The sequence below is a fragment of the Pecten maximus genome, chromosome 8, assembly GCF_902652985.1.
Source record: "Pecten maximus chromosome 8, xPecMax1.1, whole genome shotgun sequence".
In the NCBI taxonomy this organism is placed as follows: domain Eukaryota; kingdom Metazoa; phylum Mollusca; class Bivalvia; order Pectinida; family Pectinidae; genus Pecten; species Pecten maximus.
In genome coordinates, this window is record NC_047022.1 from 41,164,335 (window position 1) to 41,191,799 (window position 27,465).

General features: G+C 34.3%; 2 protein-coding genes across 2 annotated transcripts in view; both read right to left on the bottom strand.

Moving 5' to 3' along the window:
* Window positions 1–25,145, bottom strand: part of LOC117332331 — a 54,054-nt gene extending 28,909 nt beyond the window's left edge. Inside the window, exons 1-8 of the mRNA XM_033891215.1 lie at window positions 24,949–25,145; window positions 24,259–24,386; window positions 23,758–23,882; window positions 11,357–11,531; window positions 4,493–4,694; window positions 3,800–3,927; window positions 3,297–3,421; window positions 2,582–2,589 (exon numbers count right to left, since the gene is read on the bottom strand). Of these exons, the coding sequence (XP_033747106.1) occupies window positions 2,582–2,589; window positions 3,297–3,421; window positions 3,800–3,927; window positions 4,493–4,694; window positions 11,357–11,531; window positions 23,758–23,882; window positions 24,259–24,386; window positions 24,949–25,069 (1,012 nt within the window). The 5' untranslated portion in view covers window positions 25,070–25,145. The remainder of the gene's footprint in view (window positions 1–2,581; window positions 2,590–3,296; window positions 3,422–3,799; window positions 3,928–4,492; window positions 4,695–11,356; window positions 11,532–23,757; window positions 23,883–24,258; window positions 24,387–24,948) is intronic.
* Window positions 25,146–26,402: 1,257 nt separating this feature from the next.
* The window catches only part of LOC117332332 (taurochenodeoxycholic 6 alpha-hydroxylase-like), a 64,562-nt gene continuing 63,499 nt past the window's right edge, over window positions 26,403–27,465 (bottom strand). Inside the window, exon 11 of the mRNA XM_033891217.1 lies at window positions 26,403–27,278. Within this exon, the coding sequence (XP_033747108.1) occupies window positions 27,179–27,278 (100 nt within the window). The 3' untranslated portion in view covers window positions 26,403–27,178. The remainder of the gene's footprint in view (window positions 27,279–27,465) is intronic.

Below are 27,465 nucleotides of genomic sequence, written 5' to 3' on the forward strand. Positions count from 1 at the left end.
GTAAATATTACCTGGTGGGTTATAAAGTAACATTACCTGGTGGGCTATAAAGTAAACATTACCTGGTGGGCTATATAGTAAACATTACCTGGTGGGTTATAGTAAACATTACCTGGTGGTTATATAGTAAACATTACCTGGTGGGTTATATAGTAAACTTACCTGGTGGGTTATAGCAAACATTACCTGGTGGGTTATATAGTAAACATTACCTGGTGTGTTATATAAATAAACATTACCTGGTGTGTTATATATTAAACATTACCTGGTGGGCTATAAAGTAAACATTACCTGGTGGTTATATAGTAAACATTACCTGGTGGGTTATATAGTAAACATTACCTGGTGGGCTATAAAATCAACATTACCTGGTGGGTTAAATAGTAAACATTACCTGGTGGGCTATATAGTAAACATTAACTGGTGGGTTATAAAGTAACATTACCTGGTGGGCTATAAAGTAAACATTACCTGGTGGGTTATAAAGTAAGCATTACCTGGTGGGCTATAAAGTAAACATTACCTTGTGGTTTATAAAGTAAACATTACCTGGTGGGTTATATAGTAAACATTACCTGGTGGGTTATATAGTAAACATTACCTGGTGGGCTATATAGTAAACATTACCTGGTGGGCTAGATAGTAAACATTACCTGCTGGGTTATATAATAAACATTACCTGGTGGGCTATAAAGTAAATATTATCTGGTGGGCTATATAGTAAACATTACCTGGTGTGTTATATAGTAAACATTACCTGGTGGGCTATATAGTAAACATTACCAAGTGGGTTATATAGTAAATATTACCTGGTGGGTTATATAGTAAACATTACCTGGTGGGCTATAAAGTAAACTTTACCTGGTGTTTTATATAGTAAACATTACCTGGTGGGTTATATAGTAAACATTACCTGGTGTGTTATATAGTAAACATTACCTGGTGGGTTATATACATGTAGTAAACATTACCTGGTGGGCTATAAAGTAAACATTACCTGGTGGGCTATAACGTAAACATTACCTGGATGGCTATTTAGTAAACATTACCTGGTGGACTATAAAGTAAACATTACCTGGTGGGTTATATAGCAAACATTACCTGGTGTGTTATATAGTAAACATTACCTGGTGGGTTATATACATGTAGTAAACATTACCTTGTGGGTTATATTGTAAACATTACCTGGTGGGCTATAAAGTAAACATTACCTGGTGGGCTATAAAGTAAAAAATACCTGGTGTGTTATATAGTAAACATTACCTGGTGGGCTATAAAGTAAGCACTATCTGGTGGGTTATATAGTAAACATTACCTGGTGGGCTATATAGTAAACATTACCTGGTGGGCTATATAGTAAACATTACCTGGTGGGCTATAAAGTAAACATCACCTGGTGGGTTATATAGTAAACATTACCTGGTGGGCTATATAGTAAACATTACCTGGTGGGCTATCAAGTAAACATTACCTGGTGGGCTATAAAGTAAACATTACCTGGTGGGTTATATAATAAACATTACCTGGTGGGTTATATAGTAAACATTACCTGGTGGGTTATATAGTAAACTTTACCTTGTGGGTTATATAGTAAACATTACCTTGTGGGTTATATTGTAATCATTACATGGTGGGTTATATAGTAAACATTACCTGGTGGGTTATATAGTAAACATTACCTGGTGGGTTATAATATAAACATTACCTGGTGGGTTATATAGTAAACATTACCTGGTGGGTTATATAGTAAATATTACCTGGTGGGTTATATAGTAAACACTATCTGGTAGGTTATATAGTAAACATTACCTGGTGGGTTATAAAGTAAACATTAAGTGGTGGGCTATAAAGTAAACATTACCTGGTGGGTTATATAGTAAACATTACCTGGTGGGCTATAAAGTAAATATTACCTGGTGGGCTATAACGTAAACATTACCTGGTGGGCTATATAGTAAACATTACCTGGTGGGTTATATAGCAAACATTACCTGGTGTGTTATATAGTAAACATTACCTGGTGGGTTATATACATGTAGTAAACATTACCTGGTGGGTTATATAGTAAACATTACCTGGTGGGTTATAAAGTAAACATTAACTGGTGGGCTATAAAGTAAACATTACCTGGTGGGTTATATAGTAAACATTACCTGGTGGGCTATAGAAGTAAACATTACCAGGTGGGTTATAAAAATAAACATTACCTGGTGGGTTATGTAAGTAAACATTACCTGGTGGGCTATAGAAGTAAACATTACCAGGTGGGTTATATAAATAAACATTACCTGGTGCGCTATAGAAGTAAACATTACCTGGTGGGTTATATAAATGAACATTACCTGGTAGGTTATGTAAGTAAACATTACCTGGTGGGTTATGTAAGTAAACATTACCTAGTGGGTTATACAGTAAACATTACCTGGTGGGTTATAAAGTAAACATTAACTGGTGGGCTATAAAGTTAACATTACCTGGTGGGTTATATAGTAAACATTACCTGGTGGGCTATAGAAGTAAACATTACCAGGTGGGTTATATAAATAAACATTACCTGGTGGGTTATGTAAGTAAACATTACCTGGTGGTCTATAGAAGTAAACATTACCAGGTGGGTTATATCAATAAACATTACCTGGTGGGCTATAGAAGTAAACATTACGTGGTGGGTTATATAAATAAACATTACCTGGTGGGTTATATAAGTAAACATTATCTGGCGGGTTATATAAATAAACATTATCTGGTGGGTTATGTAAGTAAACATTACCTGGTGGGTTATGTAAGTAAACATTACCTGGTGGGTTATGTAAATAAACTTTACCTGGTGGGTTATGTAAGTAAACATTACCTGGTGGGTTATGTAAGTAAACATTATCTGGTGGGTTATGTAAGTAAACATTACCTGGTGGGTTTTATAAATAAACATTACCTGGTGGGTTATATAGTAAACATTACCTGGTGGGTTATATTGTAAACATTATCTGGTGGGTTATATAAATAAACATTATCTGGTGGGTTATATAGTAAACATTATCTGGTGGGTTATGTAATTAAACATTACCTGGTGGGTTATGTAAGTAAACATTATCTGGTGGTTATATAGTAAATATTACCTGGTGGGTTATATAGTAAACATTACCTGGTGGGTTATATAGTAAACATTACCTGGTGGGTTTTATAAGTTAACATTCTTGGTGGGTTATATAATAGCAATACAACGAGAACATATGGTTAAATATCGGATTACTTATCCAATACTCGTATTAAACATAAAATTGGAAATGATGAATTACCCTTCATGCTGAATTTCCCCTTGGTATGAAACAGAACACCGCATCATTGTATCCAGTGTGGCCAGTCCAACTAAGTCATATATCTCCACACTTTTCCCGCCAGATGTTGCCCTCTCCAACTTTTCCTTTTTAATGAAAAAAAAAAAAAATAATGGTCATTTAAACTTTAAATACATTAATGCATAATTTGGAAATATCAATATTAATGCGACTAAATCTAAAAAATGACAACATCAAAAACCAACATTCAGGAAGTATTCATGGAAGTCAAGTCAAAACCCCTGCCATCTATAATGGAGATTTCGTGTTTTGATATGTAACTAAGGTCTACATTACCACGGTATATTAACCCTTAATTTTAGTAGTACTTCTAGTTTGCGGTTTGGCAGTATTGGTTTCATTAATAGTGGGAAAACCACGATTCCTCGGAAGCTCCAAAGTTGGACACAGGCCCATACAACAGGCGTTCGTGTCAAGTCAGAACAGAATCAACGTTATCTTACCAGGAATATGTCGAAAACTTTGTTGTAGATGCCAACATAGGGTTTGAGTACATCGAAATGGAATGCTGGTGTCAATAAGCGTCGATTTCGCTCCCATTTCTTACCTTCACTGAGAAGAAGGCCCTCCCCTACAACGTTAATAGAGGTAAATAGGTAATCTAAATGCTATTCAGACTTCTGAAATACATCAGCTCTTACGGAAAAAAAAGTCACATCCCAAAAATACATGTTGGCACATTATTGACATAAAACAACCTAGTCGAGCAACCAGGAGTCAGTGATCAGCCAACACTAATTCAGTGTTATTTGTAAAAGAGTTAGAGACTATCGATACCCTAACCGAAGTAGTCTCAAAACACAAGTCTGAAGTCACAAATGGGAGATGATAGGAGATACATAGCCCTTTTGCATTTTTCGTAAAAGGCGACTAAATTTCGGATCTTATCTTTTCTCTTCTTCTTTAACAAAATATTTCCCATAATGGCTATCACAGAAAATGTCAAGGATACTGCGACCAAGTCATACAAAGTTCACTACAAACATGTATATCGCACGTGGGAGGAATCGTCCTCAAATGTGTGTTGATACACCGTAACAAAATAAAATTATTGCAGAATATGTTAATCAACAATCAAAACGGAGACTTATGTTGATATATATGTATTTACCCTCAATAAGTATATATGTACCTACCTAACCAGTCCATAAGACTATTGTATCCTCCACCTAGGTGCTTTGGTTTAGGTTCCGAAGATTTCAGAACCATTTTAGCAGTGGTAGAGTGACAAGCGTTAAGTACGGGATAGAAACCCATTATCCAATAAGACACGATTCGACATTTTGTTTGTGCCACCACCTCACCGCAGACATCTATCAGGCGGTTAAAATCTGAAAACTAAGCCACAATAATTCCTTTTATAAGCGCATATCTATTTAATGTTATTAAAATTTTATTACAGATATATAGATGAATTTGTTATTGTTGTAACGTATTGAATACATATACACTGATACGATCACAAGATGCCCATGCAATAACCACTTATTTCTGTGTTGTCCTGTCGCAAATATAAAAAAATCTACCCCAGTTTTATGATACCCTCAATGTCTTTGCCAGTTCAAATAAACACAGGAAGGTGCCCCTTGAAAATGGAAATACGGCTAAAATCATTGCAAAAGCAAACGATTAGTTGTGACCTTCAACTAAAATATTATTCTCTCATCCCATCCCTAATCTTGCTGCTACACTGTATTAATGTTTCTGCCGGACATGCATCTCTATAGAATAGGTATCTTGACATGATTGACGTCTTCATAGGATAAACACCTTTATAGGATAGGTATCTTTATAGGATAGGTTTCTTTATAGGATAGGTTTCTTTATAGGACAGGTATATTTATAGGATAAGTATATTTATAGGACAGGTATCTTTACAGGACAGTTATATTTATAGGACAGGTTTTTTTTTATAGGAAAGGTATATTTATAGGGTAGGTATATTAATAGGATAGGCATATTTATAGGATACATTGTAGGTATATTTATATGATAGGAAATTTATAGGACATGTAACTTAATAGGAAAGGTATATTTATAGGACGGGTATATTTATAGAACAAGTTTCTTTATAGGATAGAACATTTATAGAACAGATAACTTTATAGGATAGGTAAATTTATAGGACAGGTATATTTATAGGACAGATTTTTTTTATAGGATAGGTATATTTATAGTACATGTTTCTTTATAGGAAAGGCATATATATAGTACATGTTTATTTATAGGACAGATATATTTATAGGATCGGTATATTTATAGGACAGGTTTCTTTATAGGATAGGAAATTGATGGGACAAGTTTCTTTATAGGACAGATATATTTATAGGATCGGTATATTTATGGGACAAGTTTCTTTATAGGATAGGTATATTGATAGGACAGGTATATTTATAGGACAGGTTTCTTTATAGGACAGGTATATTTATAGTATAAGTATATTTATAGTACAGGTTTCTTTATATGACAGGTATATTTATAGGACAGGTTTCTTTATAGGATAGGAACTTTATAGGACAGGTTTCTTTATAGGAAAGGTATCTTTATATGACAGGTTTATTTATAGGACAGGTTTCTTTATAGGATAGGAACTTGATAGGAGAGGTTTCTTTATATGACAGGTATATTTATAGGACAGGTTTCCTTATGGGATAGAAACTTTATAGGACAGGTTTTTTATAGGAAAGGTATCTTTATAGGACAGGTTTCTTTATAGGACAGGTATTTTTATAGGATAGGTATATTTATAGGACAGGTTTCTTTATAGGAAAGGTATCTTTATAGGACAGGTTTCTTTATAGGACAGGTATCTTTATAGGACAGGTATATTTATAGGACAGGTATCTTTATAGGAAAGGTATCTTTATATGACAGGTATATTTATAGGATAGGTTTATTTATAGGACAGGTTTCTTTATAGGACAGGTTTCTTTAAAGGATAGGAACTTTATAGGACATGTTTTTTTATAGGATCTTGAGAGGATATGTATATTTATGGGACAAGTGTCTTGATAGGACAGGTTTTTTTTATAGGACAGATATATTTATAGGATACGTTTCTCTATAGGACATGTATATTTATATGACAGGTTTATTGAAAGCATAGGAAACTTATAGGACAGGTTTCTTAATAGGATAGGTATATTTATAGTACATGTTTCTTTATAGGAAAGGCATATATATAGTACATGTTTATTTATAGGACAGATATATTTATAGGATCGGTATATTTATAGGACAGGTTTCTTTATAGGATAGGAAATTGATGGGACACGTTTCTTTATAGGACAGATATATTTATAGGATCGGTATATTTATAGGACAAGTTTCTTTATAGGATAGGTATATTGATAGGACAGGTATATTTATAGGACAGGTTTCTTTATAGGACAGGTATATTTATAGTATAAGTATATTTATAGTACAGGTTTCTTTATATGACAGGTATATTTATAGGACAGGTTTCTTTATAGGATAGGAACTTTATAGGACAGGTTTCTTTATAGGAAAGGTATCTTTATATGACAGGTATATTTATAGGACAGGTTTCTTTATAGGATAGGAACTTGATAGGAGAGGTTTCTTTATATGACAGATATATTTATAGGACAGGTTTCCTTATGGGATAGAAACTTTATAGGACAGGTTTTTTATAGGAAAGGTATCTTTATAGGACAGGTTTCTTTATAGGACAGGTATTTTTATAGGATAGGTATATTTATAGGACAGGTTTCTTTATAGGAAAGGTATCTTTATAGGACAGGTTTCTTTATAGGACAGGTATCTTTATAGGACAGGTATATTTATAGGACAGATATATTTATAGGATAGGTATATTTATAGGACAGGTTTCTTTATAGGACAGGTTTCTTTATAGGACAGGTATCTTTATAGGATAGGTATATTTATAGGACAGGTATTTTTATAGGATAGGTATATTTATAGGACAGGTTTCTTTATAGGAAAGGTATCTTTATAGGACAGGTTTCTTTATAGGACAGGTATCTTTATAGGACAGGTATATTTATAGGACAGATATATTTATAGGATAGGTATATTTATAGGACAGGTTTCTTTATAGGACAGGTTTCTTTATAGGACAGGTATCTTTATAGGAAAGGTATCTTTATATGACAGGTATATTTATAGGATAGGTATATTTATAGGACAGGTTTCTTTATAGGACAGGTTTCTTTATAGGACAGGTTTCTTTAAAGGATAGGAACTTTATAGGACATGTTTTTTTATAGGATCTTGAGAGGATATGTATATTTATGGGACAAGTGTCTTGATAGGACAGGTTTTTTTTATAGGACAGATATATTTATAGGATACGTTTCTTTATAGGACATGTATATTTATATGACAGGTTTATTGAAAGCATAGGAAACTTATAGGACAGGTTTCTTAATAGGATAGGTATATTTATAGTACATGTTTCTTTATAGGAAAGGCATATATATAGTACATGTTTATTTATAGGACAGATATATTTATAGGATCGGTATATTTATAGGACAGGTTTCTTTATAGGATAGGAAATTGATGGGACACGTTTCTTTATAGGACAGATATATTTATAGGATACGTTTCTTTATAGGACATGTATATTTATATGACAGGTTTATTGAAAGCATAGGAAACTTATAGGACAGGTTTCTTAATAGGATAGGTATATTTATAGTACATGTTTCTTTATAGGAAAGGCATATATATAGTACATGTTTATTTATAGGACAGATATATTTATAGGATCGGTATATTTATAGGACAGGTTTCTTTATAGGATAGGAAATTGATGGGACACGTTTCTTTATAGGACAGATATATTTATAGGATCGGTATATTTATAGGACAAGTTTCTTTATAGGATAGGTATATTGATAGGACAGGTATATTTATAGGACAGGTTTCTTTATAGGACAGGTATATTTATAGTATAAGTATATTTATAGTACAGGTTTCTTTATATGACAGGTATATTTATAGGACAGGTTTCTTTATAGGATAGGAACTTTATAGGACAGGTTTCTTTATAGGAAAGGTATCTTTATATGACAGGTATATTTATAGGACAGGTTTCTTTATAGGATAGGAACTTGATAGGAGAGGTTTCTTTATATGACAGGTATATTTATAGGACAGGTTTCCTTATGGGATAGAAACTTTATAGGACAGGTTTTTTATAGGAAAGGTATCTTTATAGGACAGGTTTCTTTATAGGACAGGTATTTTTATAGGATAGGTATATTTATAGGACAGGTTTCTTTATAGGAAAGGTATCTTTATAGGACAGGTTTCTTTATAGGACAGGTATCTTTATAGGACAAGTATATTTATAGGACAGGTATCTTTATAGGAAAGGTATCTTTATATGACAGGTATATTTATAGGATAGGTATATTTATAGGACAGGTTTCTTTATAGGACAGGTTTCTTTATAGGACAGGTTTCTTTAAAGGATAGGAACTTTATAGGACTTTTTTTTTATAGGATCTTGAGAGGATATGTATATTTATGGGACAAGTGTCTTGATAGGACAGGTTTTTTTTATAGGACAGATATATTTATAGGATACGTTTCTTTATAGGACATGTATATTTATATGACAGGTTTATTGAAAGCATAGGAAACTTATAGGACAGGTTTCTTAATAGGATAGGTATATTTATAGTACATGTTTCTTTATAGGAAAGGCATATATATAGTACATGTTTATTTATAGGACAGATATATTTATAGGATCGGTATATTTATAGGACAGGTTTCTTTATAGGATAGGAAATTGCTGGGACACGTTTCTTTATAGGACAGATATATTTATAGGATCGGTATATTTATAGGACAAGTTTCTTTATAGGATAGGTATATTGATAGGACAGGTATATTTATAGGACAGGTTTCTTTATAGGACAGGTATATTTATAGTATAAGTATATTTATAGTACAGGTTTCTTTATATGACAGGTATATTTATAGGACAGGTTTCTTTATAGGATAGGAACTTTATAGGACAGGTTTCTTTATAGGAAAGGTATCTTTATATGACAGGTATATTTATAGGACAGGTTTCTTTATAGGATAGGAACTTGATAGGAGAGGTTTCTTTATATGACAGGTATATTTATAGGACAGGTTTCCTTATGGGATAGAAACTTTATAGGACAGGTTTTTGATAGGAAAGGTATCTTTATAGGACAGGTTTCTTTATAGGACAGGTATTTTTATAGGATAGGTATATTTATAGGACAGGTTTCTTTATAGGAAAGGTATCTTTATAGGACAGGTTTCTTTATAGGACAGGTATCTTTATAGGACAAGTATATTTATAGGACAGGTATCTTTATAGGAAAGGTATCTTTATATGACAGGTATATTTATAGGATAGGTATATTTATAGGACAGGTTTCTTTATAGGACAGGTTTCTTTATAGGACAGGTTTCTTTAAGGGATAGGAACTTTATAGGACATGTTTTTTTATAGGATCTTGAGAGGATATGTATATTTATGGGACAAGTGTCTTGATAGGACAAGTTTTTTTTATAGGACAGATATATTTATAGGATACGTTTCTTTATAGGACATGTATATTTATATGACAGGTTTATTGAAAGCATAGGAAACTTATAGGACAGGTTTCTTAATAGGATAGGTATCGTGATAGGATAGGTATCTTTATAGGACAGGAATATTTATAGGACAGGCTTCTTAATAGGATAGGTATCTTAATAGGATAGGTATCTTGATAGGATAGGTATCTTTATAGGACAGGAATATTTATAGGACAAGTTTTTTATAGGATAGGAAATTGATAGGATAGGTATATTTATGGAACAGGTGTATTGATAGGATAAGTATATTTATAGTACAGGTTTCTTTATAGGACAGGCATATTTATAGGATACGTATCTTTATAGGATAGGTATATTTATATGACAGGTTTCTTTATATGATAGGAAATTTATAGGACAGGTTTCTTTATAAGACAGGTATCTTTATAGGATAGGTATATTTATAGGACAGGTATATTTATAGGACAGGTTTCTTTATAGGATAGGAACTTGATAGGAGAGGTTTCTTTAGATGACAGATATATTGATAGAATATGTATATCTATAGGACAAGTTTCTTTATATGATAGACATTTTATAGGATTGACATTTTTATTGGATACTTCTTAGTTTTTCTGACTGCGAAAACGAAAACAAAATTCGTCGGCGTTTGCATGGAATTAAAACTAAACTATCTGGATATTCGCAGCAGTCTTAGTGATCCATTGCATAGTCTCTTAACAGTTCGGGATACATAGTTTATGTTTTAAACACATGTGCCAATGATTTCCTAATAATTTGTATAACTACACGCTGTAGTGAGTATGCCAGTCAGAAAGCAAACAATGCGGGAAACATTCATACGCCACCGAACTGGTAAACTGGACAAATCTGCTGGATAACGTTTAAACAAACCATTGATACGTATACCGATGTACAGCAATTTTCCTTAAACAGCGAATCATATTTAAAGTTCTTTCATAACCTATTTTAGTTACAATTGTGAGTCCTGATTGATAAATCTGCGTCTAAATTTTAATTGAACATTAAATAGTCTCATTCAGGATGTATACCTGCTGAATTTGAAAATAAAAGCAAATAATGCCATTAAAAGATGAAATGAATGTATAATGTTAAGCTGTTAATTAACCCAAAAGCATGATAACGGCACTTAACATTCCAGCTTACACATTGATATCTGTTTTTGAAGGATGCGAGTAGTGTTTCTAAAACAAAATGATTCGATTCTAACCAAAACACGGGGAAACAGTGTTAACAGTGCTACTGTTAATAAAAACAGTCAATATATTTTCGTCAAGAGTCAAACTTTATATTTGTTAACGCATTATACGTATGTTTTATTCTGATTTGATTGATATTCCTCTAAACAAGCCTTACTATATTCTTAAGGTTTTCTCTACGTTTGTTCCAGTTTGTTATTCACATACCAGGTAAAGATGTCCCCATATTGGATGGAACTTCCCGATCGGTTGTATTTTCTTCTCGTAATATAAGTTAATATTCACTCTGTATTTCTGTATCACACCAAACACTTTCTTCAGACATATGGCCGCTAGCAGGGTTCCAATCACAACAAGGATGGTATCCATGGCCCACTGCTGCCTAAAATGCAAAGTAAGCATTTGTGATATTGTAATCTTTTGATGTCATTATGTTCCCCTGTTGAAGTATTGATGATTTGCTACTGCAAAGGTGTTGTCTTTTCTTATGAAATATTTTTGGTATGTGCATGTAGGCGTAAGAATTGTACCTAAAGGTCGGGTTTTAGAGAGATAGCTTGTATAAACTATTGGTAGCCTTCATAGACTTACCTTTACAAATACGCATTTCAACCCAAACATGTACATACGCAAAAATATAGTTCCCTTTATGAGGGAAATCTTCGTAATAGTGTGCAGAATCCATCTTCAAACATTATAAAAGTAGTTGCAACAAAAGAAAGAAAACAAATGATGAGAAGTGTTGTGCAAAGTATTAGAATTGATTGACAATCAGAAAAAAACGAGCATAGTAGAATTTGGTTTTTGCATTGAAATATCTAAGTAATAACCCTTTATTTTGTTTACTGCATGAGATCACAAAGACAATGGAGCACGAGGTAAATTACGTGAAAATGAAATCCTTAAAAACATTTTCTTTTAACAATATGAGCATTCATTAAGTCAGATTCAATGTGTTATTCACATTCAAAGTAATTGACTTCATGCTAAAGCTGTTGTTTGACAGCTTAACCCACCCACTTTCTCCATGACGACAAAAAACAGAGGTCCTTCATTTCAATATTGTTTTATGCATATCAATAAGCAATATCATTAAAACCATTTGATATTTTTTTTTGGAACAAAAAATCTGATATTTAGGCATGAAATGACAAAATAAGGGAAAATGGAGCATATTTGAATGATTGAATAATTCTATAACAAAAGCAAGGCCTATATAAACAGGACAACAGCTACATTAACACAGGACAAGGCCTATATAAACAGGACAACAGTTACATTAACACAGGACAAGGCATATATAAACAGGACAACAGTTACATTAACACAGGACAGGGCCTATATAAACAGGACAACAATTACATTAACACAGGACAAGGCCTATATAAACAGGACAACAGTTACATTAACACAGGACAGGGCCTATATAAACAGGACAACAGTTACATTAACACAGGACAGTGCCTACATAAACAGGACAACAGCTACATCAACACAGGCCAGGGCCTATATAAACAGGACAACAGCTACAGTAACACAGGATAGGACCTACTATAAACACGACAATGTGACCGGGTGGGGTATCCTGCTGGGTGTTTTCGGCAGTATGCTCCAGTGAGGTACATGTAGCACTATAAATCGGCGAAAGTTCCAGCCTATCACATGGAGACTTAACACGAACATACCGCAGCTTCCCAAAACACACATATGCACTCACCACACGCATGCATGTCACACGCACGGTAGGCCGTCCTTAAATGACCTTAGCTGTTAATAGGACGTTAAACAAAATAAACCAAACCAAACCAAAGTATAACAACCTGTTAGCTTTATAATGATGCTAGTTTCAGAAATGGCTCTAGATTTTTCTGAAAGGAAATACATTTTGCCATTGGATTTGCTATTAGTGGGCAATGTATAGGTGAAATACACAGATAGTATTTCTTGAATTGCAAATGTGCAAGGTAACCTGGGGTTCATTACGGGTACAGTATATATTTTCAATAGAATCTAACATAACAACGGAATTCAGTTTCGTTTTACCCAATGCAGTACCTCACCAGCAAAACCTGTTTTGGAAGTCGGTATAGTGTACGGTGTTACATATGTCCTCTCAGTAAACAAATTGTCATTGTAGCCCTGGGCATATACGGCCAGGTGTAATTACCGTAGTCGCTTCGTAAGAAGATCGGGGTTTACAATAAAATAAATGTGAACGGTGATTTTATGACAGAATTGTAGTCATGAACCTGAACATATGAAACGCTACATGCTGTATCGTTATTAGAAAGCTTAGTATGTATGTAAGTTGTGTTGTGTGTATAGGCTTCCAAAGATCGGACAAGAACTTGATGTATTCCTACGTTCTATATCGTAACCGTACTGTGCTGAAATAATAATTTAAACTTCATGTGCATGAATATGCTTGGTGTGTTAATGTGTTTGCATATAATAAATAGTAAATATTACCAGTATAATCTATATTGTTATCGCCTTTTCACCAAATATATAAAGTTAATAGTGAATTACACAAATACTGCACGTGAGTTGTGAATTGGGGTCCAGTGCCTGCCAGTTTGACTTTATAAAACATGGTTACTGATTCTGATAATGCTGATAATGTAATATTGAGAAGAAGTGCGATGCCTTCATCACTCTCACTGCTCTTACGTAATAAAAAGACACGATATTCATATGTGTATATTTAAATGGTAAAAAAGCGCAATAGAATTTTTCAAAAGTGCACCAAAATTATATTTTTGTCAAATTCTCTTACCTTTAGATATAAATGTGTTGTGATCCAGTACCACAAACAATACAGTGACTGGCGCAGATAATATCAATCTTTTACGCTATCTATGTTCAGGTCAGCTGCAGGTGAGACGTGTACCAGGATCACCTGTGTAACCTACGATGACGAATATGTGCCATAAAAAGAACGCTGCCAGTACGTTTAACAAGTAGAGTTTGCATCCACCTATCGACTTTATATTAGCGATATAAGCAAATATTTTGCTGGTGAACCATGATCCACATGTGTATAACAATGTAAAGAAAACGTGTTAGGGGTCTCACAGGTCTCCTGTAAAAGACCCCTATTCGGGGATCGGACTATGAAGAGGATGATATTCACGTTTCTGTGTCACATATCATATGTTAACATGATTGTTTCACTGCCGACGGGCCAATTTGGAGCGATTTTTCATGTCCCTGACTGACAAAGGCCAATTTGGGCCGTTTAGGATGAAAATCAGTTAACATTAAAAATATTTTGGAATTAAGTGTAAGGAAAGAACACTGAAACGTGGTTATCATATGTCCCGATAATAAACGGTGAAATGACGTCATCGGCGTGGTAACGTCAGAAAAAGAAATGACGGCATAATGGCAAACTTGTGGTTACACGTTCTCCGTTCTTGGCTGTAATCTGTCCAAAACATTGTCTATTTGCTATGATCTTTTCTGTTTGATGCTAATTTCTGTGATTAGGTCGTTTGGGGTTTTTTTCAGTTTTTATTTTATTTCTTTATTTCATTCTTGTTTGTTTGCTTGTTTGCGTGTTTTTACAATTTATTGACATCGTAAAATTCGACAAAATTATAAAGCACGGACTTATTTATATGTAACTTGCATGGATATTACTGAACATAAATGTGTTTATTGCATGGTGACGCATCCGATCGGCTGACAGACATATATCAAATACCGGAACAGCCGTTATTTCCAGAAGGAATGATATTGTCCATCATATCGTCATTAACAACAAACACATAAAATTTGTTGAGCACAAATTTGGCTTAATTAATATTCTATATATGTGTATAGATATCGCAGTATTGTTAATAATTGCATAATTTATGATTGTTTGGAATTAGAGCCTTTTTTTCTGCACAATGATATACCGTAATCATTTAGAAGTTATGCGGCATTGAACAGGCATTGCACCGGGATAGACTGGATTGCTTCCTCGGAAACGCTGAAGCGTATATCGACTGAATTTACGCTATTTTCTAGAATGTCAGCTCTTCAATTCTAAAATAAAGTCGTCCTGAAAGTAGGTGAAAACGATTCCAAGGATATTTCGTTCGAAGCCGATTCTAACCGGTCTGATTAGTGTCGCTTACTTAGAAGACGATGTTCAATGTCACATGGTCTCGGTTTTGGAGTAAGGTAGGCCTTGAAATCGGTGAATAACCACAACACTCAAATCTAGTGTACATATACATCCGGAAAACTCGATATTCCTTATTTTTCCCAAGTTTTTTTCTTTCTTTTTAGAAATGCTGGACATTTAATATTGTCGTGTCTTGCATTTCTAGAAATTCGAAGACGAGCCCGTTTGAGTTTGACGACGCGAATTTTGCTATAACCACATTTTTTTATTTAAAAGTTTAGTGTCATAATTTGTGAGGTTGTGCTGTTTTTTATGGTGGCTTATATGACTAATTTTAACATTCGAAAGCTCTCTGGGCCGAAAGTAACTGGTAGACATTATTGTTTTAAACTACAACACCCGGATCTGTATTCCTACACTGACCGAATCACTGTAAATCCTAGTATACAGTCTCATAAATACAATTTCGTTTACTAACGACAAATAGGCAAATGCAACACTGAACGTAAATTTTCCTTTATTAACAGAAATTTTAACAGATTTATAGTTCCCAATAGAGAACTATGTGCGATGAAAAGTCATTGTAGGCACGGGGTGTAGCGTAATGCGTCAATACAAACCTCCAAAGCTGCCAAGTTTAGTTTTAAATTTTGGATGTTATGTAAAGCAGCTACTGGGTATATGTTACAGATGATGGTCTACAGAGGCCGACAGTTGGATGCACCCACAAGAGGAGAGCTGCAGATGACAGCTTTTGTACAAAATGCTTTTTCGAGACTTGTCACTTATCAACTATGGCTATCATGTGTTTTGTGATAGCTTTTTTACCTCCCCAAATGTTGCTTCCCCTCTTCTTAAACAAATCACGTATGTGACAGGAACACTTCGCAAAATTGGCTTCTGCCACACACTGTCCAACAAGCAGACCCTGAAGTCGTTACTGCGATTTTTATGAGATAAAGACAGGTTTTTTTTGTGTTGCCTTCAAAGATCAGGTAGAACAAAAAACCGTGCTCCTGTTGCGCATCCTTCTTCCTGAACGAGACCTCCTGACTGGACGCCTAAATATTTTAAATTAATATAACAGATACATGGGAGCTGTAGATTTGTCCGATACTGCGATGAGTGCATGAGAGGCATTCGGAGAAATAAGAAAGTGTGGACGAAAGTTGTTCTGCATGTATTTCATCGCATCATGATGACTGCGTACATCCTTTTTAATAATAGCATATCGGATAGAGTAGTTTCGAACTCTAAGTTCAATCATCTTGTCATCGAAGAGCTGCCCGGAATTCAGTACGGTTTGGTGAGGCAACCACGAGAGGTGCTGTATATATCCTTCCGCGATGCAAAGAAAACGATTGCTGCATCTGCTAGAGTTGTGTTCCTGGATGCATCAGCTGTCGTAGCAAAACCATATGTACGCTGTGTAGGCTGTTACTGTTTCAGATGTGATTTGATATACATTTCGTCAGCCACTTGGAAAACCTTAAAAGATGTTCTCAGTTTCAGATGTGATTATATAAAACATTTAGTTTAAATAAAATATTAAGTTATATTATTATTTACGCCCTTTCTGCTCTTTCTAAATTTTTTTCTTTATGTTGGTGTTTCCCTGAACGCTGTTGTCCTAATGTGTCCGTTATAAGTGGAACAGGTGGTTTGAAACACGACGAAAACTCAATCAACGGTTCACCATTTATTAAGTAGGTAAAAATACCCCTACATATTATGCAGTGGTATATAACTTTATAGGTTCGTAATGGACTTTACTCGCTCAGGACTACATTTTCAATAGATTTTCCAATAATCACATCCCTCTTGAATTAATTGTTGTACACCGCTCTCCTATCTGGCCTGGGATAAAACTGACCCAATCTATCCTAACATTATAAATTATCTAAAAAGCATGCCTTTTTCCCGCTCTAGATGGTATCCAATAAAAACAACCGGTCAAGTTCAGTCCACAGGTCAGTCTAAGTTCAAAGGTCTAAATCTATATTTAAATCCATGTATATACCTACCAAGTAAAACTACACACAGGTAAACACTGTTTACACTGTCCATTAGACCCAGGGCATATTACCTGGTTGCTAACACAGGTATGCTTATGATACCTTTATTAAAATACATTACAAATTGAGCACATAAATATAACATTACACATTAATTACAACATTTCCTAAAACATATAATAATAATTTAAAATACAAATATTACACTACTACATAAGGATGTCGTGGGCCCTAAGCAACACACGACCACAGTATAGGTGTTATAAGGCTGTGGCTGATATGGGATGTCGTACACTAGTTTTACCTGTGTGTCCATGTTTATTCCATAGTATACCACTGTGTACATACGGACAGTTTTCAAAAACATCTCCATTAGCACTTCGACGAAAAAATGATCATAAATGTACTGAGACCAACCATACAACCATGGATTTATTTGTATTATTGACATTACACCCTACAGTGAGAGTTCGATCCTAGATACTGCAAGGGTGTCTCTTACTACAAACAGAATGAAGAAACTCGGCCGTGTATTGAGCTTTATTTGTACGTATGTACTTAAGGATTGATTGTCAATTTTGTTGCTTGCGTGGACAAATGAAGCAGTTCATGTACCATTTGCACGAGGTTCACTTCCCTTCACCAGTCCATGCAAGCAACAAAATTGACTATCAATCCTTATATTTACGTTAACCAAATTAAAAACTTCGCCACCAGATTGCGAAATTCGGTCGCAACGGTGTGACTAAGTATGTCAAGAAAATGGAATTCAATTTTTGATAGAAGCAATATTTACTGGAGTCAGGTTTTCAAACTTCCGTTTATTGTAACTAATAACACAAAATTCCAATGGTTTCAATATAGAATCAATCACCATATTCTTACAACAAACTCTCTTTTATTTAAAACTCGAATGGTGCCATCGCCTTTGTGTACACTGTGTAACTCAGAGATTGAAACCATTATTCATATTTTATGGGAATGTCAGGAGGTTTAAAATCTTCTTCTTAGCTTTGAAACTCTTTTAGATACACTCCTTTTTCCTTTTGGTTTTAATAAAGAATCATTTTTATTCGGTCTTCTCACACAAAATGTAAATGGTAAAATTGATAATGAAATTCTCATTGTAATTAAACAGTACATATATAAAATGCGCTGTCTGCATAAGTCCTTAAATTTAAATGCTTTAATAAATACTATACAGGACTATTTTAATATACAAAGATGTGTATCTTATAGCAAAGGAGGTATGTATAAGGAGAGATTTAGAAACGAATGGCTAAAATGGGAAAAATTAATTAGGTTAAAGCTTTCATTTCATAATATATTTAACTGACATGTCTCCTAGGCTCTAAAACACTAAACTGGTCAATAATTTTGCTTTGTTGCTCTGATAATATATTGTGATTTTTCCATCCCCTTTCTCTCCCTTTTTGTCTATTTATCTTTCTATTTATGTATGTCAATACTGTCTGTATGTCTGTGTCTCTGTTTAGTCTGTCTGTGTCTTTCTGTCTAAGTAGGTTGGTGTTAGTCTATGTATCTGTTTGTCTGTATATGTCTGTCAGTCTTTCTGTATATATCTGTGTCTCTGTTTAGTCTGTCTGTGTCTTTTTGTCTAAGTAGGTTGGTGTTGTTAGTCTATGTATCTGTCTGTCTGTGTGTATGTCTGTCAGTCTGTCTGTATATGTCTGTGTTTCTGTTTAGTCTGTCTGTATCTTTCTGTCTAAGTAGGTTGGTGTTGGTTTATGTATCTGTCTGTCTGTGTGTATGTCTGTCTGTTTGTCTGTACATGGATGAATAGCAGGATAATAGAAACAGAATGTGTGTTTAATATGCATTTTCTTATATATGTATGTATACAATAATATATACAACATGTGAAGTATATGTGCACTTGTATGGGTGTATTTGAGTTGTAGTAGGTGCGGTATTTGGATATGTTTTCATGTAAGTGCTGTGTGTACATGCCAATGGATGGATATCAAAATAGTACATGTATGTGTAGTAAAGCATGTGTGCTCATTATCATATGCAATAGTTAGTATATGACTATATGTAGTACGTATGAACATGTATATGTGTATAGTATTGTGTACATGTATGTATATGAACTAGAACATTCATGTGTGTGGGAAGGTGTTTGCGTGGGGTGTGTCATTCTCATTCATCAGAGTTACTTCCCTTCGTTTCCTATGTCACTCGGTCAGTACGGTGGTATAGCGTAGCTTGCGTAGTTTAGCAGACTCTGGGGGGGGGGGGGGGGGCGAGAATGGGGGGGTGTGGGTGTGTATGTGTGTGTGTAAGCTTGTGCGTAGTAAATTATAATAGAAATACACATCAGTGCTGAAAGGTGTGAATGACCATAAAATGTAGATGTCTTGTGTTTGTTGATAATATATGTTTAACTGAATCAAATATAAATTACAAAAAAAAGTATGTCACTTTGTAACATTGTTATACGTATCGTACATGTGTGCACAGTAGTGGAACAGCAGACAGTCAGCTATTCTCGTCGCCAAGGCAACACAAAATATAGTCCCATACACGTTTTGATTATTACGATGTTGATACACATAAATACGATATTTTCAAGGTAAAATATTCATTTATAACAAATATTTATGATATTGTGTAATAAAAAGTTAGCAATACCCATATAAATACGAATTTGAAGCACAGTGTTGACAGTATTTGTGTGATTTGGTCACTCGAGACACAGGGACTCGGTTTAAAAAAACGAGCAAGACGACAGCTGTTCAGTGAAATATTACAACATTAAAAAAACAGAGTTTATATACTCTCTAAAGCCTTGAAAAAAACTGGATTTTTTAAGGTTTTATGATTTGAATGAATATCGGATTTTTAGTCTTTCGATTATTTATAGATGTCATATGTTACTCAAAATTTAACGCTGAACCCCTGTGACCGTATGTGATGCATTCTAATAGCCGGGATATGCAGAGCTGCAGAAAAAGTGTAACAATGTGGATTTTAGTCGCAGGTTAGCTGATGATGTACATGGTGTTCTTAAAATATTGGATTTCATTGTCACACTGGCGTTTTGGGATGTAAATTCTGATAATAGTAAGTAAAGAAACTTTGATTTGAAAATCGCGGTATTCGACGGCCGGAAACTTGTGTCCTCCATATGTTTAGATCGAGTCAAATTACGACAATAATGTGTTCCTGTGCTCGATATAGCATACTGCTGCTACAGTCTGTTTTGTGTTGTTAAATAGTGTTAAAATTGCGGTTTATTTTCTGTGACCACTAAAATGGTATCAAGCATGGCATTCGAGATACAGCTAACGTTAGACCTACTGCACTACGTAGGTCCTGAGCTCGGTGCTATCGGGAATGTCAGTGTTCTGTGAGATCCTGTTTTCTAAACTGTCTGCATTATACTGGCATTTTTATTAGCACATAAAGCGGCTCTTCCACTTGTGTTTATATACGTTTTTAACAATTACACAATTCACAAGATGAAAGTACATTCAAGTCTGAGCCGGTACAGAACTCGATCGCCATTTTAAACTGGAAATGAAGTGGTGTGAGTTTACTATGTTTATTGAGGCGGAGCGAAGTGAAAATGTAAATATATTATAATAACACTCCACTTTCTGGTTTATTTTCATTAAAACAAGAATAGGTTGTCTGTCAATAACATGCAATATAATGCATTCTAGTGTACACTGTATGCGTTTGCAGATTACCGGATTATCACCTCATTCATATAAGCTTTCGTGTAAACCATTCCTAAAAAAAAAATGCCGAAAAGCGCAAAGCGTCGACTCTCGTTTCTTTTATGAAAAACAACTTGCATAGACTTGTAAGATATGTTGGGATGACTGTAGTTACTGTCAGCTTAGACTGTTTAAGGTTTATTTTTCTTCAATATTTAATTGTTATGATTCGACCATAGCCCTTACAATAACTGATTCGACCATAGCCCTTACAATAACGGAATTATATGATGATGAATAGATATCATACAACCTGTTATTTTCATATTTTATATAATCAGTTCAGTTAATCGTTTCTTAGTTTGAGAGTATTTCCATCAACGGAGCTGAATGTTAGTCAGTCGGGGATCTGAACCGTGACTAACTCAATGTGATATAAGGGTTGGAATAGTGATATAAGGAATGGTATATTGATATAATGGTTGGTATATTAATATAGGGGATGTATTGATATATGGGGTTGGTATATTGATGTACGGTCGGGTATAAGTAAACATTACCTGGTGAGTTATAAAGTAAACATTACCTGGTGGGTTATATAGTAAACATTACCTGATGAGCTATAAAGTAAACATTACCTGGTGGGTTATATAAGTTAATATTACCTGGTGGGTTATATAGTAAACATTACCTGGTGGGTTATATAGTAAACATTACCTGGTGGGTTATATAGTAAACATTACCTGGTGGGTTATATAAGTGAACATTACCTAGTGGGTTATAAGTAAACATTACCTGGTGGGTTATATAAGTGAACATTACCTAGTGGGCTATAAAGTAAACATTACCTGGTGGGTTATAAAGTAAACATTACCTGGTGGGCTATAAGTAAACATTACCAGGTGGGATATATAGTAAACATTACCTGGTGGATTACATAAATAAACATTACCAGGTGGGTTATATAAATGAACATTATCTGGTGGGTTATATAAATAAACATTATCTGGTGGGTTATGTAAGTAAACATCACCTGGTGGGTTATATAGTAAACATTACCTGGTGGGTTATATAGTAAACATTACCTGGTGGGTTATATAGTAAACATTACCTGGTGGGTTATATTGTAAACATTACCTGGTGGGTTATATAGTAAACATTACCTGGTGAGTTATATAGTAAACATTACCTGGTGAGTTATATAGTAAACATTACCTGGTGGGTTATATAGTAAACATTATCTGATTGGTTATATAAATAAACATTATCGGATGGGTTATATAGCAAACATTACCTGGTGGGTTATATAAATAAACATTATCTGGTGGGTTATATAGTAAACATTACCTGGTGGGTTATAAGTAAACATTACCTGGTGGGTTATATAAGTGAACATTACCTTGTGGGCTATAAAGTAAACATTACCTGGTGGGTTATAAAGTAAACATTACCTGGTGGGCTATAAGTAAACATTACCAGGTGGGATATATAGTAAACATTACCTGGTGGATTACATAAATAAACATTACCAGGTGGGTTATATAAATGAACATTATCTGGTGGGTTATATAAATAAACATTATCTGGTGGGTTATGTAAGTAAACATCACCTGGTGGGTTATATAGTAAACATTACCTGGTGGGTTATATAGTAAACATTACCTGGTGGGTTATATAGTAAACATTACCTGGTGGGTTATATTGTAAACATTACCTGGTGGGTTATATTGTAAACATTACCTGGTATGTTATATAGTAAACATTACCTGGTGAGTTATATAGTAAACATTACCTGGTGGGTTATATAGTAAACATTATCTGATTGGTTATATAAATAAACATTATCGGGTGGGTTATATAGCAAACATTACCTGGTGGGTTATATAAATAAACATTATCTGGTGGGTTATATAGTAAACATTACCTGGTGGGTTATAAGTAAACATTACCTGGTGGGTTATATAAGTGAACATTACCTGGTGGGCTATAAAGTAAACATTACCTGGTGGGCTATAAAGTAAACATTACCTGGTGGGTTATAAAGTAAACATTACCTGGTGGGCTATAAGTAAACATTACCAGGTGGGATATATAGTAAACATTACCTGGTGGATTACATAAATAAACATTACCAGGTGGGTTATATAAATGAACATTATCTGGTGGGTTATATAAATAAACATTATCTGGTGGGTTATGTAAGTAAACATCACCTGGTGGATTATATAGTAAACATTACCTGGTGGGTTATATAGTAAACATTACCTGGTGGGTTATATAGTAAACATTACCTGGTGGGTTATATTGTAAACATTACCTGGTGGGTTATATAGTAAACATTACCTGGTGAGTTATATAGTAAACATTACCTGGTGGGTAATATAGTAAACATTATCTGGCGGGTCATATAAATAAACATTATCTGGTGGGTTATGTAAGTAAACATTATCTGGCGGGTCATATAAATAAACATTACCTGGTGGGTTATATAAATAAACATTACCTGGTGGGTTATGTAAGTAAACATTACCTGGTGGGTTATGTAAGTAAACATTACCTGGTGGGTTATGTAAGTAAACATTATCTGGTGGGTTATGTAAGTAAACATTACCTGGTAGGTTATATAAGTAAACATTACCTGGTGGGTTATATAAGTAAACATTATCTGGTGGGTTTTATAAGTTAACATTCTTGATGGGTTATATAATGGCAATACAACGAGAACATATGGTAAAATATCGGCTTACTTATCCAACACTCTTATTAAACATAAAATTGGAAATGATGAATTACCCTTCATGCTGAATTTCCCCTTGGTATGAAACAGAACACCGCATCATTGTATCCATTGTGGCCAGTCCAACTAAGTCATATATCTCCACACTTTTTCCGCCGGATGTTGCCCTCTCCAACTTTTCCTTTTGAATGAAATAATAATAATGGTCATTTAAACTTTAAATACATTAATGCAAAATTTGAAAATATCAATATTACTTATGCGATTAAATCTAAAAATGGACAACATCAAAAACCAACATTCAGGAAGTATTCATGGAAGTCAAGTCAAAACCCCTGCCATCTATAATGAAGATTTCTAGTTTTGAGATGTAACTAAGGTCTACATTACCACGGTATATTAACCCTTAATCTTAGTAGTACTTCTTGTTTGCGGTTTGGCAGTATCGGTTTCTTTAATAGTGGGAAAACCACTATTCCTCGGAAGCTCCTAGGTTGGACACAGGCCCATACAACAGGCGTTCGTGTCGAGTCAGAACAGAATTAACGTTATCTTACCAGGAATATGTCGAAAACTTTGTTGTAGATTCCAACATAGGGTTTGAGTACATCGAAATGGAATGCTGGTGTCAATAAGCGTCGATTTCGCTCCCATTTCTTACCTTCACTGAGAAGAAGGCCGTCCCCTACAACGTTAATAGAGGTAAATAGGTAATCTAAATGCTATTCAGACTTCTGAAATACATCAGGTCTTACGGAAAAAAAAGTCACATCCCAAAAATACATGTTGGCACATTATTGACATAAAACAACCTCGAAGGGATATAGAATTCAACAATCAGTGATAGTCGAGCAACCAGGAGTCAGTGATCAGCCAACCCTAACCAAAGTAGTCTCAAAACACAAGTCTGAAGTCACAAATGGGAGATTACAGGAGATACATAGCCCTTTTGCATTTTTCGTAAAAGGCGACTAAATTTCGGATCTTATCTTTTCTCTTCTTCTTTAACAAAATATTTCCCATGATGGCTATCGCAGAAAGACAATTAAAAATGACAAGAGTACTGCGACCAAGTCATACAAAGTTCACTACAAACATGTATCTCGCACGTGGGAGGAATCGTCCTCAAATGTGTGTTGATACAGCGTAACAAAATAAAATATTGCAGAATATATTAATCAACAATCAAAACTGAGAGTTATGTTGATATATATGTATTTACCCTCAATAAGTATATATGTACCTACCTAACCAGTCCATAAGACTATTGTATCCTCCACCTAGGTGCTTTGGTTTAGGTTCCGAAGATTTCAGAACCACTTTAGCAGTGGTAGAGTGACAAGCGTTAAGTACGGGATAGAAACCCATTATCCAGTATGACACGATTCGACATTTTGTTTGTGCCACCACCTCACCGCAGACATCTATCAGGCGGTTAAAATCTGAAAACTAAGCCACAATAATTCCTTTTATAAGCGCATATCTATTTAATGTTATTAAAATTTTATTACAGATATATAGATGAATTTGTTATTGTTGTAACGTATTGAATACATATACATATGTACACTGACACGATCACAAGATGCCCATGCAATAACCACTTATTTCTGTGTTGTCCTATTGTCGCAAATATAAAAAATCTACCCCAGTTTTATGATACCCTCAATGTCTTTGGCAGTTCAAATAAACACAGGAAGGTGCCCCTTGAAAATGGAAATACGGCTAAAATCATTGCAAAAGCAAACGATTAGTTGTGACCTTCAACTAAAATATTACTCTCTCATCCCATCCCTACTCTTGCTGCTACACTGTATTAATGTTTCTGCCGGACATGCATCTCTATAGAATAGGTATCTTGACATGATTGACGTCTTTATAGGATAAACACCTTTATAGGATAGGTATCTTTATAGGACAGGTATATTTATAGAATAGGTTTCTTTATAGGACAGATATATTTATAGGACAAGTATATTTATAGGACAGATATATTTATAGGACAGGTATATTTATAGGACAGGTATATTTATAGGACAGTTATATTTATAGGATAAGTATATTTATAGGACAGGTATCTTTATAGGACAGGTATCTTTATAGGACAGTTATATTTATAGGACAGTTATATTTATAGGACATGTTTCTTTATAGGAAAGGTATATTTATAGGGTAGGCATATTAATAGGATAGGTATATTTATAGGATACATTGTAGGTATATTTATATGATAGGAAATTTATAGGACATGTAACTTTATAGGATAGGTATATTTATAGGACAGGTATAATGATAGGAAAAGTTTCTTTATAGGATAGGTATATTTAAAGGACAGGTATATTTAAAGAAGAAGTTTCCACACAAAGTGAGATATCGTATACGGTACTGGTAATGGCGAACAAAACTGCCCCCCCCCCCCCCCCCCCCCCCCCCCACGCTACCACCACAACTACCGCTACCACCACAACTACCGCTACCACCACAATTACCGCTACCACCACAACTACCGCTACCACCACAACTACCGCTACCACCACAACTACCGCTACCACCACAATTACCGCTACCACCACAACTACCGCTACCACCACCACTTTCCCACCCCCAATTGACATCGATATCCATGAGTGTATCACCAAAACGAAACATAACAAATGTACGACCAAATACGAAATGTTTTTATCGCTGTCGTTATTCGTAATAATTTGAATAAAACGGTCACGGCATCTTCTTTATGTATGAGTAAGCATTGATTTTCCCTTTCCCTGATACAGCGGTAGGTCGTTGTCACGCGGTACGAATATTGTCACCAACAGAAACAAAACACTTTCTTTATGTTAGCTCGTACCTTTATTGCGGATATGTATGACAAACACAAAATATGTAATTCCATTTTTAACACTTGTCAATTAACGGATAAAAAAAATCATGTAAACACACTGTCACATATGAAATACACACATTGCCCAGCACTCTAGCTCGGTTTCCGAAATATTTGTTGAAATGCGCAATCTTAAGAGGAAAGGTTATTAACACTATAAACCATGATAGTATACCTTCCAAATCCAGGTAAGTACTGATAATTGAAGCTGATATTGATTAGTTTAATATTCAGCTGTGACGTTACTCCGCGATGTCATCGTTGGATATTTGATCGGCGACACTAACAAGTGTTCTATTAATAAAAACACTAAGATGTCATAATGTTATATCACATTGTGAAATTACATATTTTATCGCGTGGTGATTCGGCTCACATAATTTAATTTAAACGTAGTGCTGTTCTCAAACGAGTGACGGATGTGTATCATGTTTATCTAACTCGAATTAGTTAATTTTTAAATTTCAAAAAGACAGTCGAGTTATATAAACTTGATAAACAACCGTCACTTGCTGGAGATCCACTATATATTAGTAACATGGTTATATGTTATTCCGATATAAATGAATCCACTATAGTCATTTACAACTAAAGAATCATCGCTTTTCAAGTTTGATATAGATTCCGCTTTCAGACCGGGTGACAATGTTCTTTTTAGGGACAGCCACGTTGTTAGGATCGGGTAGTATCCGGAATCTGAAACATAAAAAACATAACTTTGAAATCAATGGCGTGAATAAGCAATCTGATTGATTTTATCTTCCTACCTGTCGGACAATCGAATAAGATAATATGATTATACTTACATATTCAAATGTATCTTAGGTTATTCTTTAACGCTACAATGCACTAAACTACAGTGAGGCTTGCATTGCCATAGAGA